The 17,372-nt window shown below is 32.3% G+C and overlaps 2 protein-coding genes across 3 annotated transcripts; one reads left to right on the top strand and one right to left on the bottom strand.

The window, feature by feature from the left end:
• Positions 1-3,533: 3,533 nt before the first annotated feature.
• On the top strand, positions 3,534-7,101 carry LOC126973133 (GPI mannosyltransferase 2). The gene is made up of 2 exons (XM_050820280.1): positions 3,534-3,732; positions 3,828-7,101. The coding sequence occupies exons 1-2, from the start codon at positions 3,714-3,716 to the stop codon at positions 5,426-5,428; spliced, it is 1,620 nt and encodes a 539-aa protein (XP_050676237.1). The 5' UTR covers positions 3,534-3,713; the 3' UTR covers positions 5,429-7,101.
• Positions 7,089-16,497, bottom strand: LOC126973136 (methyl-CpG-binding domain protein 3). Of its 2 annotated transcripts, XM_050820284.1 has the most exons (5): positions 16,230-16,495; positions 15,737-15,886; positions 12,364-12,529; positions 10,923-11,067; positions 7,089-9,788 (listed from the first exon to the last, which is right to left on the bottom strand). In XM_050820284.1, the coding sequence occupies exons 1-5, from the start codon at positions 16,349-16,351 to the stop codon at positions 9,622-9,624; spliced, it is 750 nt and encodes a 249-aa protein (XP_050676241.1). In that variant the 5' UTR covers positions 16,352-16,495; the 3' UTR covers positions 7,089-9,621. The 2 variants fall into 2 exon arrangements, with proteins under 2 accessions (XP_050676241.1, XP_050676242.1); XM_050820285.1 differs by lacking the exon at positions 15,737-15,886 and having other exon boundaries at positions 16,230-16,497.
• Positions 16,498-17,372: the final 875 nt, after the last annotated feature.

The following is a 17,372-nucleotide window of genomic DNA, read 5'->3' as shown; positions in this document are numbered from 1 at the left end:
CGAGTTTATTTTTAAACCAAGAAATTTTTATTTTTTTCAACACTTTTTAAAAAAAATACTTTTCAGAAATGCACTTTGCGGATCAACTTGAAATTTATTTCGAGCGAGTCCTCAGATATCTTCAACCTGACATCGCCTCGGACTTTTGTTTCGACCTACCTGTAAGTACTTACACTTTTCACAAACAAATTATTAGTACTTCCATTCAGCTCTTTTGTTGTACTATTTTTGGACTGAACGTTCATGGCTTAATCAAAATAATGCTAAAAAGCCTTCAGACAAAATGGAAAAGACAAAATATATGTCAACTTGTCAAAATCAATCGACCATCCGCTTAGAAATACAATCCGAAATGAATAAAAAATAATACCAAATTTTTCAATATTGTTAAAATAAATTAAAGAGTATAGAGTCTGGCTAATGAAAGCTGAAACCCAGCCATTTATAGGAATGGCAATAATAAATAAAATATAATTATGACAATGTCAATCAATCTGTCACATCGGAGGTAATTAACGTTGAGTTTATTGAATATTTCTAAGCGTACATGGGTAAAACGATAAAAGTGGTTGTTTAATAGGTTGAGTAAATATAAGCAATAACAAAAACTTAGACATCTTGACTGAATTCGTATTTTACTACGGTGTTATGAATTTAATACTTGATTTAAGACTGTAATTCAAAATTGTATATTTCTTATGTTTCATTTAGTTCATCTACTATTTACACAGAATTGTTTCTGTGAAATATTTATTTGCATTCAGTAGTTTAGTTCACTAGAAAGTATTGAATATTATGTTGTACTTCAGATAGTGTTAACGACAGTTGCAAATAAGAAAACAAATAATATTATATCAAATGAAAACAGTCATAAAAGATCCTTTCGAAAGTATAACACTCTAACATTGAAAGACAATCTATGAAAATAGCAATTTTATAATCAGCTTTTGATTATGATAAATAAAGTCTGTTTATCTTACTTTATGGCTTTTATTATTATGCTCACTTCAGCTGTATACTGGTTTTCACTAAATATTGTTCTTACACTATTTGTTACGCCATCAATACTCTAAGTTCTTCTAATATGGTCCCTTTGTACGTTGAAGTAACACTTATAAATATTACATTTTACTGCAAAGAACTAATCTCTCAAAAATTTGTGTACAAGTTTTATGTAAGAAATGACTGTATAAATTTGAAAAAACAAAACCATTACCTACATAATTACGGTAAGGCATTATCAAAAAAATAATATAGGAAAAGTATCAAAATTATTTATTCCTACTTTAGTTGGTTATACCATAATATGAAGTTTTTTTGAATTTGCCGCCTTTTGACAAGTTCAGCTTACGTTAGCCAGATTATATCCAGTAGTAAAGGACTAGAGCACACTAGAGTGACCGAAACACTTCAGGGTAGACTACAATGATATAATATACAATAAAGAGGTAGATATCGCACTAGCGCGCGCAAAATGTTGCAGACAAATTCAGACAATTATATATAGTCGGCTAATAGCAGCGAGCCAAGCGGAACGTTTTCGTGGCGTGACAATAATAATCTAAAATGCCAACCTGTGTGTTAAGAAAATGTAAAAACTATGTTTGCAAGATATATAAGAGTGAAGGTATTTCATACCATACGAAATTATATAAAAGAACGTCGTATTTGTATTTAATCACGATTTTATATTTTGTGGTGGCTCGAGCAAGATAGAGAATTTGATGTCAACTGCAGCGCGACAAGGACAAATAGTATGTGTCATAGATTAATCTACCAGAAGTGAAATCGTAGGCAGAATACAAAGCGTTCGTAACCGCTTGATTGCAGAACTTGAGTTTTCTTTTTAGTTAGTGAGTGTCTTTCTTAAATAATATTATGATGATTATAATAAGTTCTGGCTCTCAAAGTCTTATAGTAAAGGTGGCATAGAATGAGATTAGTAATAGCAGGCTATTTGATATTTTATTAGTACTTAATCTTGGAATGTATGTAACATACCAGGAGGTCTACTCGCAAAATCGACAACGACACATTTGGAACGATACGATAATACTCCGAATATACCGCAAATACCCTGTCTGCTGCGGGATGATCGAGTATATTTTAGGAAAATTTAGGAAATGATGTAAAAAAGGCGTTGTTGCAGTGAATGCAATACGAAATTTAATATTTTTTAATAAACAAGTGCGTATAGCTGAACTATCAACCTACAAAAACAAGTTTTAGGGTAGGTTAGGTAGCGGACGTAGACAGTAAGTGCTATCTGCTTGCGTAGGAATTTTTTCAGTAACACTGCCCTTTCGGTATATCCCCTGCTAACTGCAGAAGAATCAATGGATCATTTTCTGTTTCTCCCATTATCTTATTGTAATAAACACTCGACTATAATATACAAGAAATAATAATTGTAAACTTAAAACTTTTTGGGAGCCGTCGTAAGTAAAATTGTAAAAATGGAACCCTAATTGTTAATACATTTCGGTTTTGATATGTCTGTATGTTTTTTTATTATTTTATGTACAAATAATTTATATCATCATTATGGCTATATATTATAATCAATATGTTTTTTTTTTTAAATCAATAACACTCAATTTACCTAATTTAAATGTAGTTTTACTACTTTATAACTTTTATTACATGAACTCATGAATTAATCGTAGTTTAGGCATAAATCACGGTGTACCTACGGTAAAAAATCATATCTGGTGAATGATTCTGTGTTTTTGCTGTGCAAATACGAAGAAATTAGCAAATTAGACTTATCTCTTTTTCACTTGCGATAATTGCATTTACTATCCTTCTTTGACGTGTAATCCTAATGTAGTGTGCTATTGCAATGTTAAATTATTCGTGTGTGCGTTTGTGTATCATTTACAAACACCGAATGCTGTCTAGGTAACCTATCTATACTTTTAAATATCATTGGTAGACTACATATCTTCTACATATTTAGAGGTGGTCGTTAAATCAATAAACTGTTTTTATTAACAGTTTAATATTCGTTAACGAATTAACTGTTTTTCTTCAACGAAAAAACCTGTTGAACATAATAAGCTAATAAATTCAATCAACATCTTCGCCCGTAACTCGCAATAAATGAAGAAATTTCGAACGACAACGTTGACATGATATTATATTGACGAAATAAAAACCTAAATTATAAATAATGATAAATGCATTAACCGATTTTTCAAAACCCGTTGACGATTTAACAGTTTGTTCAACCTGTTGACCATTGACAAAAAACAGTTAAATTAAATTAATTTAAAAACCTTCAATGACACACCTCTATACATATTATGCTTGCCAGTGACAGGTGAATAAAAAATAAATTACCTTATTTGATTTTAACATTTTTTTTATTTGTGGCCTTGCACAGTATGCGTTTTCAGCCAATTTTGATTTTTTTTTCCGTTTAGTAAATACTTGATCTTGGTTCAATCATCAATGTTCATGAAGCAAGTTAGAACTTAGAGTAGGTAAATCGCAATTCGTTTTCGTGAAGTCAAAGTCACAAAAAACAAACGGAAGATATCCTATCACAATTATTATTATTTTAAGATATGTACCAATATTTAATAAATTGCAGCTTCTATTGAATTTGACTGATTAGTGATTACCAATGTGAACCTGGCCCATGCACATACCTTTTGTTATTACTATCATGCATAGGAGTAATAATATGTTGAAGTCGTTTCATTCATTACATGATTTATAATCTAAATGGTGAGGAAATAATAAACATTCAAAGTTTTAAGTTACATATTTCGTTTAATAAACACCTATAAATATACATATCATTTCATAAAACTGTTTTTCAGAAATGTATTCTCCAAGGCAAAAAGTTATCTGGTTTGCGTTCTACACGAGGGTTGTTGTATTATTAGTGCAAGCTGTGTCAAATAACATCATTCCAGATCATAAAGCAAATGTGTTTGTAAGTCCTGAAGATCCCACACTACATGTTACAACTGTTGATGTTATCATAAACAGACTTCTTGGTGGTTTGAAAAGATGGGATGCTCAATATTTTATACATATAGCTCAATTTGGTTATACATATGAGAATTCATTGGCTTTTTTCCCATTATTTCCTCTTATAGTTAGGTATGTTGCTTATATCTTAAATAGCATCTTTGGTAACATTATAAATTTTCATAGTAATTTATTGATATCAGCCACACTTGTGAATTTGCTATTTTTTCTTAAGTCAGTAGATGTTTTACATAAATTGAGCTTAAGAATCTTTCACAGTGAAAGCAAAGCATATAAATCAGCAATTTTGTATTGTGTCAATCCAGCTAGCATATTTTTTACCGCTCCATATTCAGAATCATTATTTGCATACACATCATTCTACACCATGTTGAAATGCACTGAACAAGAATCACTTAGATTTGCAAACATTGATATCATGAGTGCATTTCCAGCTGGACTGTCATTGACAACAAGGTCAAATGGCATAGTAAACCTTGGTTTCATAATTTATACAAGTTTTAAAAATACTCTTGAGAAAACAATTCCAGAAATAATTTACAAATATAAAACATTGAGAAACAAGTTAATTCTTCCTGTATTAGTATTGCCTATTCTTACTACAATTGTGACATTAATTCTGACTGTAATAATGTCTTTTATTCCATTTATATTAGTACAAATTTATAATTATATGAAATTTTGTGTTGACAATGAACACAATTTGCCAGAGTATCTTTTGATCTCAAATTATGTTCTTCCGGGCAATGCTAACAGTCCTTGGTGTAATTATTCAATTCCTTTGTCATATTCATATATTCAGAGTCACTATTGGGGTGTTGGGTTTCTTAAATATTACAAACTAAAACAATTTCCTAATTTTGCATTAGCAACTCCTATATTGCTTTTAATAATAATTAATTGTTTAATATACATCAAGAATAATTTAAGGATATGTCTAAGACTAGGAATAAGGGATAATATTTTAAACTTTGGGTATGCTAAGATGCCTTATAGACCAAAGTTTTATTCTAAGGGTTTTGGGACCAATGAAGCAGTATTTTTTGTATATGTTGTACATATTATGTTTTTATCTATTTTTTGTATTTTATTTGTTCATATACAAGTTGCAACAAGGTTTTTAGCTTCAGCCAGCCCCATTCTCTACTGGATATGCTCTACAAAAATTAATGTTTCTCCTACTCCATCATCTGATCAGAATACTATTAATGAACACTTTCGTCACATCGGAGTGGCCAAGAAAATACCATCTCATCATTTATCAATTGTAAATTTGGAGGGTGTTGATAACATGTACAGTAAATGGCGAACATTTATAGTGTCAAAAAGAATGCCAGATTTAATGTCTCGTATTATCCAGGTTTATTTTCTTAGCTATTTTTTTATTGGGACAGTACTATTCTCAAATTTTTATCCATGGACATAATCAAATTATAAAAGCACATATCATATCATAGCTTAATAATTAAGCATAAGATAATTTAATTACAGAATGTTTTCAAAATATGACATATCATTACTGTAAACTCACCTATCAAAAATTTATGAATATAAAAATGATTGTAATTATGATTTAATTAATGGTCATTATGAAAATTGTACAATAATTGATGGCTTAAGTATAATGGAATTGGGGCCTTTTCACTAGTCCATAATGTTAATAATTATACTTATAAGTAATCACAATTTTAAATGTTATGCATATCTTTTGTAGCTGTAATATTATAATCAAATTGTGTATCCTATAAGTGAAAAAGCTAGTAAGTTGGCATTATGTTTAGAGATATGTAATAATAACATTAAATGCAGTGCTTTGGGTTTCATATTTTCAAACAGCACTATTGAAACAACATAAAACTAACTGTTTACTGATGGTATATGATATGAACTACTTTTTTTTTAATTAAAAAATGGCATAGAGGGAAGTGAAGATGTTGAAAGCCTTTTTTTATATGGTACTGTAACACACATAATCTAAACTATGAAAATAAAGTGAGTGGCTGTGGACACTAATTCTCTACAACCTAATATAAGATGTGCAACAACTATTTTATGAGGAAAGACTGGAAAAGAGGGGATTAACTTAGTATTTAAATAATAATAGAAGTGCCATTGTATGTTAGGACTAGATATTAGACAGAATATCACATGTTAATTGCCGGATTCCCAAAGAAAGATGTAGATGTTAAACCAAATTCATTGAGGTTAAATAAATGAATATTTGTGAATTTTATATAATTAGCTACCACTTCGAAAAAAAACTAAAAGGCATTTATTTTCTGAAAAAACAAAATTGATTCTTTTAGAATTCTTTCTGATGTCATTAAATAAAAACTTTACTGAGAACGATCTAGGTGTCTTGGGTTAATCTAGTTAATTAGTGATTGTATCATAAGATTAAGAAGAAGAATACTACCAACAATCTTTTCAATGATTAATAAGTTCCCTGATTTTTATTTTCTAAAGCAATGTAACAGTAAAACCAGTTTGGGGTAGTTAATTTAAAGGCATTCTATTCCATATCTAGTCATTTTTACCTGGAAGATGAATGATTCTTTTCTAATTGATAGTTATATTTTATATATTATGATAGTAATTGACTGTAAGGAGACATTTTGAAGAATAAAATCTGCCATAGTATACAGGATTTTAAGTACAATAGTAAAGATGACTTTTCCAGTAATAATATATAAGTAACAATCTTGTTTAGTTGATATTTTATGTAAGGAATTATTTAAGTTAATAATATTTTTATAGATATTCGCACAATTGCTATCCTTGAAAGATATTTTGCCGTCCAATTAATATTTCGTAGTTATACCTACACAACACATGAAGATATACCGCACATTTAATAATTGCTTTTCTTAGTCGATCTAGTCGTAATGGTTGTGAGCGCTCAATCAATTTTACCAAATATGCATAAATAGGAATTTACTAGTTTTATGAACGTGAGTAGACGCCTGGCACTAATGTAGAGCGCAGGTGTATGATGTGTTCATTGGGCATTGGCTTGCAATACAGTGTGAATGTATGTGACAGTACAACTGCACATTACTTTTTCCATTTGATAAAAATAAAATACCTTGAAGTATAAAATGTTTTTATTTGTATTTAATAGTGCAGATCTATTTTTTATTATTATTATGATTACCTATAAGTACAATGTTTCAAATTAATAACGTTTTTTAAACTTAGTAATGTGGAAACATGGTTTTAAAGAGTAAGGATGTGAGGGCCTACCATTAAGATAATGGTGTATGTTCATCCATTTCCATCCACACTCATTTACCAATGTTCCTCGCATTCCACCATTGAGGACACTAAGAACTAACCTAATCAAAATGCAATAGGGCACGGTTTGTATCGTATTTGATTGGAATTCAATAACTGATATTTTAATTTCAATCTACTATATTCGTCAAGTATAAATTTCATTTATGTATTTCTTCATTAGCGACCACATCTGCGTACTGTAAGTCATCACTGGCTGGCAACACATACTGGTTGAAAACCTTCATCTTCAGACACTATGGTATTCGGGACGAGAAGATTTTACTGAGTAAAAACTTGTTTAATATTTTTTTTATTTATAAAAAGTATTTCGCTAAGTATGTGCCTGATGAGAACACTCATGGTTGCTCAGAGGGCTATGCTCGCAGGGAACTGCGAGATCGAATCAGAAATGAGGAGATCGGTAGGAGAACCAAAGTCTTCAAGATTGCAAAACTGAAGTGGCAGTAGGCAGGGCTAATAGTTGGACGGACAGATGGCTGTTGGTAAAGTAAAATCCTCGAATGGCGACCACGTACCAAGTACGTCAATGGACCGACGATCTGGTCAAGATCGCCGGAATAGGTTTGATGAGGTCAGCGCAGGACCGATCGTCGTGGAAACCTTTGGGAGAAGCCTTTGTCCAGCAGTGAACGTCTTCCGGTTGATGATAATTTCTTCATTATGAAATCAATCCTTTCAGTTGTCTATTCATTTCGTGTAACAAATTAGCAAAATGAATATAAAATTCAGAATAATTAATTAGGTACCTACATACTTTGCCTATGCAGGTACCTAGGTGTAAGATTTTCAACTTTTTTATGTCCGATCATGGTTGAGAGGACTTTTACTTCGATCAAATTCAGAATGGCAAATATATTTAGCTGTACCTAACTGGAATTAAAGGGGCACCAGTCAGCGATTGACAATCGACTGCATAATATTTAGAATAAGTATTGTACAGTACAGTGTAGGCCTGGAAATATTAAAACGCGCAAAATCAAAAGCGTTATCGATTTTATTTCTATTGGCAAATCTTTAATTATTAATATCTTAAATATAATATTATATTACTTGATTTCACACTTACACTGGCAGTTTTGAAAAATGAAGATCACAAAGCGATCCACTCATTCCTAATTCAATAAAGAGCTTTTATTAATATAGCCTTGCTGAAGCTACTTTATATTATGTACAATATTAATTGAACATGAGAACGTGGATCGTGCTTTAGAGCTTGCTTGTCATGGCTTCGTCAAAAGCACAACGCGTTGCGCGGTTTTAGACTTAAAATCTACCAGTTAAATAGATATTAAGGTGCCACGTAAAAAGAGAGCATTCACATTGGTCAATTGATATATTGAGACTATTACTAAGTCCATGAAATCACTTGAGTTGAACTTGATGAGTTTATTTGTAAGGAAAGCACTAGTTGTTTAAAAAAAAAGCTTGATTAGATTTGAGGTTATAATAATTTTCGGCGCGAAATACCTGCGTGATGTGATTATGTTTTTTTAATATAAAGCATATATTTTTGTTAAACGAGACTGTAATCAAGCAAAAAAAACCAAAGCGCACGTTACTATTTTCGACTAACCGACCGTAGCGTAGTGCCATAGACTTTCAGCGCATCTCTCCCCTCCGCATTTACCACCAAAATGGTCGACAAATAGATACAACCACTGACCTCTACTATAAACCACTGGACTGGCGGCTGTCAAAGTGCTTTTGTCCCTGTTTCATATTCGCCATTTTGGCGCTGTTGGCCATGTAGCGAGAGTCTGCGGTACTAAAATTAGTGATTGATGATGACATCGATAGATGGTGGGAAACTATTTACAAAAAAAAATTGTAATTTTTTACGTTGATTCTTGAAGTATAAATAACACGGAAAACGAACGAAATAAATTCAAAATGCAATAATACTTCAGAGTATCGTACGTTCCTTCACAGCCATTTGTATTATACGTCAAAATTAGTTCTCTGGACGCTCGCGAGTGGCGCTTCAAATAGGCACAAAAAATTTGCTGTCAAACCTAAGGAACAGCCTGTGCAGTGGTATTTATACAGGTAACGCAGTTTTAAATCCAGTGCTCTTTTTACATGGCGGTACCTACCTATACTAAACACGTTTTCGATACATGTTCCCTAAACTAATTAAACAATACATACATCTTTGTGTCAATCAAACGTCACATACATACACTTTCATAGAATCAAATCAATGCTATCAGTCAAACATTCGAAGGCAGGTGCTTTAGGGGATCCAGGAGTTGTAGCAGGCAAAGCATCAGGCTCTGCTTCAGGGTCGGCGACGGGGGCAAGTTCCCCGTCGCCGGCTAAACCCTATGCAGCAGCTAAAGCATCTTGCAACCTCAAACGTGCTCGGTTAACTCGCTCTTCTTGTCGTTTCACATCTTCTTTAGTTATAGTAACAGCTGCTATAAGAGGCTGCTCAGGGTTTAAAAAAACACCGGGGCTCTCCAGTATTGCCTGTTTGGGGCCAGTTTGACCTGTGGATGTTTTAATACAATATTATTAATTTTTTAAGCTATGAGCTACATAGGAAATAATGTTTTCAAGCTACAGCTTCGTGAATTATTTTTTAACAAGCATGACTAGAAACAAAAGTCGTATAACTCTTCAACTTTCGTCGAGTATAGAAATATGTTTAATAATGGATTTAGTCATTGCCACCTTTACCTTTTTTTGAATTCTAACACTACACCAGCAAAACCATTCAATATTTGTGGGATTTAACCAATTTTAATCCCTAAGAAGCCTTGGCGTAATTCCATTCGTGTAATGGCAGTAAGGGACGAGACGAGCAAGCCGTTCAGCTGATGGTAATTGATACGCCCTGCCCATTACAATGCAGTGACGCTCCGGATTCTTGAAAAACCCAAAAATTCTGAGCGGCACTACAATTGCGCTCGTCACCTTGAGACGTAAGATGTTAAGTCTCATTTACCCATTAATTTCACCGGCGTCATACGGCGCCTTTCAGACCGAAACACAGTCTGCTTCACGGCAGAAATAGGCGCCGTTGTGGTATCCATAAACTAGCCGGCATCCTGTGCAAAGGAGCCTCCAAACAATAATACTATGGCTATTTCGGTCCGTCAATAATTTTCTCCTGAACAGATTAACAGTAGACAGAAATCGAAATCGGATGACAGATTTAGTGCGTAAACTACCATAGAAATATTTGTTCGGCTACTCCGGTAGCTAAAAGCGCTCTAACGGTAATGAAATTGCAAACCGTATTAACGTATACGGACGAGCTCAACGGGGTGAAAGGGGATCGTAAGGGGGCTTCACGTTCCAAAGAGGTCCAGAGATAATGAGGTGTGGTACAGTCAAGTGACTCGTATGCACTTATGTGCTTTTTTCTTCCGCAAAGGTTACCTTCGAAGCTGTCCTAATTTGGTAGAATATTTATTTAATAAAACGGCGTGAACCAATTACTATATTAAAGAAAGTAATTAATTACAAATAAAAGCTTAACATATTACATAAATAATAGTTGATAAATACAAAGTTTACTGTAATTAATAAACATCCAAATACCGTTCATCCATTCCTCTCGCAAAAACATCTGAAGCAAAAACACATAACGGAGAAATTGGTAGAATATGTGACATTACCTGTGATAGGCTGTGATGAGACATGCAGTGCAGTTGCAAGAGACTGTATTGTAGTTGCATCTGATATGTATGGGCCCAGAGGTTTGATATATTTTGGCAATTTCGTTGTTCCTATCACACCATTTGCGTCACATGCTGTTAAGCCCTGAAATGTTGGTATGATATCATAATAGTGAGTTTAAAAAGTTTCCAAAAATCTGACCATGTCAGTAATGTCATCATAATATTTTGTCTGTCACTGGCACATATCAGATGAACCTTCATGCTTGTATCACTGATGGATTAGGTAAAACCTACACATATCCATTAAACCAAAAGAGAATGCTAAAGGCGCTTCTGCACTACTATTGAACCAACAAACCAAGCGGCAACGGTAAAACACATCCTTAAGGTCCATTCGCGCGATCCAGTAGTAGTCTTCTTCTAAAAACCCGAAGGCACACACACCAAATCTAACACCGAAACCTGCAAACTGTTTCTGCAGTCTCACTTCCGTGGTTTGCCATATCGCAAACTACTAATCGTTGTATGAAGCGGTAAGGAGCTTTTTAACGAATCAGACGGATAGCAAAACAGCTCACTGGATTGTGATGTGGCCAGCTTTCAACCAATTAAAACAGCGGGCCTGCTACAATGGAGTGGTGCGGGTTTTCTGACCAAACATCTATAATTATCATTCCTAAGCTCGGCAAAAGCGATTGCATGCAACCACAGTCATTCAGACCACTCGGGTTCAGGAACTTTTGGTGAAAACTCTGGAGATATTATGATAGGGCATTAGGGCAAATGCTCTCTTGCGTGAACTATTACACGATGCCAACACGCCTATTGTCCAGACAAATGTACAAAATCTGCCCTATATAGGAAATGTTTAAACTGACCCGTCGACTTGTCAGCTTAAGCAAACATTACATCCAACTGGTAAGCACCCTAACGGGGTACATACCACTGCAGTGTGAAATGGAATGTACAGAAATGGGCAAAAGTGATTGCCTTCTAAAATCCAAGGGATCCATTAAAAATTCCTGACTTAATATACTGTATAATTTTATATCTATTGAACAAAGCAACACACTCACACTTTCACAAAATATTTAGAAGACTAGCTGACATAAATATAGATTGGGAATAGTGCTCAATGCACAACTAAACACTCAAATTAGCTAAACAAAGATGTGGAAATATTTTTAACATCAAAACAACAGACTGCTTGACTAAAAAGATGCAACAAGACAAAAATCATTTTCTTACATCTGAAAAGAGAAAACAATGACACCAGACCAGATGATGTCTTCAAGACAGAAAAAAAAGCAGAATAACCTCACAAAACATTTAAAGGGCCAATTCAAAATTTTCTTGATACAAGAACCAATACCTAGCTTCAAAAGCTAACTCGAGACCTTTCTTTGAAAACTAGTCAAAATAAATAGATGATTCTTACTTCTAATCTCTTTTCCCAGAAAAGCTGTTTTGGTTTCTCCTGAGTGCCATGCTTGAGGTCAGTCTTGACCTTACTCTCTTGTGTCTTATAAACTGTCACCGGTTGTTTAAATATAGAAGCTGTCTGCCTAATTGGTGGCACAAGTGATGCATCAGATCGAACCCCTCTGTAATTTTTAAATTATGTATGAATTCACTAGTTCCTACTCAGAATTATTAGAAAAATTATTAGGTCCAAACAATAGTTCTATTATAATGATCTTATATCAATTAAAACAAATACTTATACAAGGAACAGCTAGGGTATAAACTATGATTGCTATATGCTTAATCCAATAAAAAAAAAATTAAATTGTTTTTTTTTTTTAACATATTATTAATAATTCAACTGACATATAACTTAGGTGGTGTAATAATCTTGACTACTTATCTAACAAACATAATAAATTTTTAACCTTTGCCAATTTGTAAGCTTTATTTGCCAACAAAATTTCTAAAGGCATCAAGGTTAGATGTGTACCTAATATTATTATTATTACATTTTAATAACAACAACCTGGAGAAAAGGAAATTATTGTTTGGAGAACTTTGTGGATAAAATAAAAAATATTATGGTCAAGTATTTGTAGGTACCAATGTGTCGATCAAAATAATTAAAATTGTTTTATAAACAGGAAAAAACATACTAAGTTACCAATTAGTAATTTTACGAAATTACATGTCGGGTTTCATAAAAATTACCACAAACCAATTATTTAAACACCACACATACAACACAAAACATAATATAATATGAAGTTTTAAAAATTTTATATAAATGTAATAACTGAAACACACTTTCTTAGGGTTTTATGATACCTTTCAGAATCAATATTAATATTACACTACTGAATCTGATATCAAATAAAAATAAACTATTATGAAAGGGCAAAGAAATATTGGGAAAGTATTTTGCATTTGCGTAAGTGATATCAAATTTATTAGACTGGCAGCTCTCTTTTTGTTTGTTTTTATGTTGATAATAAAAAAAAATGAAATACAATCACTTTGTAAAACATAGTTCAACACTGAGACAAATTATGAATGACTCCTTCACTAGAATTTTTTGAACCTTTTATAAATTGTGTTACTTTAGATCTGACTCAACAGATAATGCAAAATTATGTTGTTTACGAGTTAAAAGTGATTCTGCTGTAGTTAAAGACATATGAGATATTATATCTTTAAGCCTCAGGGATGGGAGCAGTAAGTGTGACTGTATACATTTGTGATGTGTTAATTCAGGTAACTCATCAGTTATTCTCATTAAAAAAATGTCATTTTGCAATTAGTGGTCTTTAAAAGTTGTGCTCATATAGCTATTAATCTATCAAAATTCATACATGTTGAAAAAAAAAACACATTTACGACAGTTCCCAATATTCTATCAACAGATAGAGATAAGTTACTACCTTATACTGTCAGTAATTAGCTGTCAATAATCTGAAGCTGTCCCAATATACCCAATAAGTCATTCTTATCGCCTTACATTGGGATGCGTGATTTGCAATTTCCATACAAACTTCTACTGCTGGTAAGCTATATGTCGTCCCATTGACAGACAGTGTGTATGGATAAGGTTAGTTACCGTCGATAAGTTTATTGGGACAGAAAAGTCAACAATAGTTACGATTTTTATCTCAAGTAAGAGATAGACTGAATATTGGGAACGACCATTATTAATACCCAGCCATTCCTTTTACTAAGTCGCGCATAATCATAATTTAATTTTGTTTGGACATCTGAGAAAATTGCACAGATTTTAACAATATTGAGATACAAAAGGAATGGTCAGGTGTTGTATGATATATCTAGTCAATACATGCAATATTAATCATGCTACATGTGAAAGCATTAATAACATTGTGATGATTTATTTAATGAACCAACTAGTGCAGCAAAAATTAAGCAATGTGATGCTAAAAATTTATGAAACTATTTTTACCTTTTACTATTCTATTATAATACAGCTACAGCAGAGACTTGATTATCCAGACTATTTATTTTTATTATTACCAGGCTATTAATTTACATTTACTTTTTTCACTTACTCGTGTAAGACGTTGACTATTTGACGTTTGAGTGTGTTTGTTGCATCATTTTACATATTATATTGTAATTAAAATGATTTGTAAATCAATGTAAATCTTGATATACAAGAGTGGCAATGAGTTTCTTGCTACTTCTTCTCATTAGCTCAACCCTTTAAGAAGTTTTTTTTTACATTCATAAGTGTCATTTCCGTGACCTACGTGAATAAACTGATTTTGATTTGATTTGTTGTTTTGAGTCCTTCAGATAATCGAAAATCTGTATAATTGATATTTGAAGCAAATTGATTTTTGTACTTCTTTTTATTTCAGACAGATCACTGAGCCCACACAGGCACACAATGTTTGCTGCTTAAACAACAGGTCAAAAACAAGTTGAATTATCAACCAAAACAAATGTTACCAAATATATTTATTACTAGTTTATAGTAAAAAAAATTACATAAATAGTCTCTACTTTTAATTGAAATCTTTTAAATATTAACTTGTCTTAAATTGTCACAGCATTGTAGTGCAGTTATAAATATTAGGTATGTGTCACTTGACTAAAGCAGTTTTTAATTTCCAAAGCTGCTATATTATATTTTTTTCATAGTTATACCATGTTGAGGGTACACATCTTTCCTGCATCTACTGTTTCATGCTGTACTTCCTGCTGTCAGCTTGTAAGCAAAGTGTCTTAAACAATTTCATAAACCGACATGATCCTCAGATCATTCATGCCTCAACCTGGTTTAAAGTTGTGTTTGGCAATCCTGATTATCACTAATCCATACAACTGAGGTCCCGATAATAGTCTCTACTGTAGTTTGATGAAACTTCATAGTTTTTGAAGCTTAAGATTAACCATTGCTTTCAAAATCTTTATTAAAACAAGCAAATTCTTATAATTATAAGTATTTAAACTATACTTTACATAGATTAAAGAGAATTTTGAATTAATAATTTCCAATGTATCAAAATCGTTTTATAACTATTGCATTGTTAATTTCTAAGATAAGCTAATTTTTTCACAAATAAGGTCTACAATTTTGGTACTTTCTAAATCTCAATGAAAGTTATTGAAATAAAACATAATACTTATGTGGCTAAACAAAAGCTATGTGTACAGAGAAGAGTTACTGAAACATCCAAGCACAATTATTGCCACATACTTATGTCTAATGCAAAACTTATGGAAACTGATTACTGAAAGTGAAGCCAAATAAATAGCACAAAACATGTATATCATAAAGCACTAGTGAAAACAACACGGTGATAGCGAGATATGGCACTGATGTGAACCTGTAGTCGAACTGCGCTCGAGCTTTCTTGGCCTTGCACAGCAGCATTGTATTTATTTGACCCTGTTGAAAGTCGAAACAAGAAAGGTCCACACTATCACCGAGATAACGAACTAGCTCAGGCTTACTGCGAAACTTTTTACCTGTTGGGCTATAAAAAAGAAAATGTCACCAGAAACTGATTTTAGATGTACATAGGTTATGATAGGTTCTATGATTGCTGAACAGCATGGTACTGAAATAAGATAAGATAAAAAAGTGCATGTTTCAAAAGTAGCAATCTTATTTCCTTACTTAAAAAATTTAAACGCAATGGTAAAAATAACAGTAATGATTACAAGTATTACAATAAACTATTACTTATTATGTTAGTGTGATCAATAATTATTGTACATAATCGTTACAATATTAAATTTTATCCCATCGTTTCTTTATGAATCAACCATTAATTATTTGTACACAGTTTATCTTTTCATAAATACCAAATAAATTACCTGTAATAGTAAACGTCAACTTTCCCAGCAGAAAGTCCGCTCTTTCTTAATACTTCTTCTCTTTGCCAACCCTTTGGAAGAGCAGGGCAATCGGTTTTTTTTCTCTCTATTGATATGTTCATATTTATAATATACCTATTGTGCTATGATTTAAAACCAGAAAAATGATTTCCTACCAAATGCTAATCTTACTGTTATTATTTATGTCTCATGCAAACTTGCAAAGACCAGAGAAAACATGAAGTATCGACACGTACACTTTTTTTTTGGATTTTATGACCTGGTAGCTGAGACCTTTAGGTAAAAACACGTACACTGAAGAATATATTTACCAAAGAGGATGTAAATACTAAAAGGCGGGAATGATTTCCTGATTTATTTTTATGAAAATACGGGACGAGACGAGCAGTACGTTCAGCTGATGGTAATTGATACGCCCTGCCCATAAAAATGCAGGATCCGCTCAGGATTCTTGTAAAGACTAAACATTCTGAGCGGCACTACAATTGCGCTCGTCATGTTGAGACGTAAGATGTAGTAAAAGAAATCACAAAAAGAATATATATTCTTCCGACGTACACCTGCGGCAGGTCATGACGGACGCCGTAATAATCTCAGAAATTTATTAATTACTAGCTGACCCGGCAAACTTCGTACTGCCTCGTAATGGATAAACAAAAGACCTAAACTTTTGTATAAAATAAAGTTACAACAAACAAAAGGAATCCTTTTTTTTATTAAAACAAATAAAAAAAATGCTTGGTATGAATGAAACTTTATTATTATTTTCCATTAATTACATATGATGTTGCTTACTTACAATACAAAATTTTCGTAAATTACTGGCTATTTATAAGGTTTCCATTTGATATTGACAGACACACACAGTTATGATACAGTCTGTTACTCAATTTAAGGCTTTCTGATAAACTATATTTTTTGTAACGTACGAAACTTATTATATATCAATCTACATAATATAGTTTGTTGTCAAATGTGAAATAAAATAGTTTGCTTTCAGAAATTTAATTTGTGACAAAACTTAAGATTGATCAATCTACATAATAAAAATCTGATAGATAGTTAATAACTGTAGCTAATCTTCTAACTATAGTTTGTTAAGTTTATTTTTTACCTCCTGTG

This window comes from Leptidea sinapis, chromosome 28 (assembly GCF_905404315.1).
Source record: "Leptidea sinapis chromosome 28, ilLepSina1.1, whole genome shotgun sequence".
Classification (NCBI taxonomy): domain Eukaryota; kingdom Metazoa; phylum Arthropoda; class Insecta; order Lepidoptera; family Pieridae; genus Leptidea; species Leptidea sinapis.
This window is presented reverse-complemented; position numbering and strand designations above follow the sequence as displayed.

Bases quoted from the DNA above. Each gene is read 5' to 3' on its own strand.
- LOC126973136 (XM_050820284.1), bottom strand. From the start codon at position 16,351: ATGAACATATCAATAGAGAGAAAAAAAACCGATTGCCCTGCTCTTCCA. The intron at 15,887-16,229 runs GTAATTTATTTG...TCTTTTTTATAG, and splicing joins GTTGACGTTTACTATTACAG to CCCAACAGGTAAAAAGTTTC. The intron at 11,068-12,363 runs GTAAGAATCATC...CCAACATTTCAG, and splicing joins TCTGGGAAAAGAGATTAGAA to GGCTTAACAGCATGTGACGC.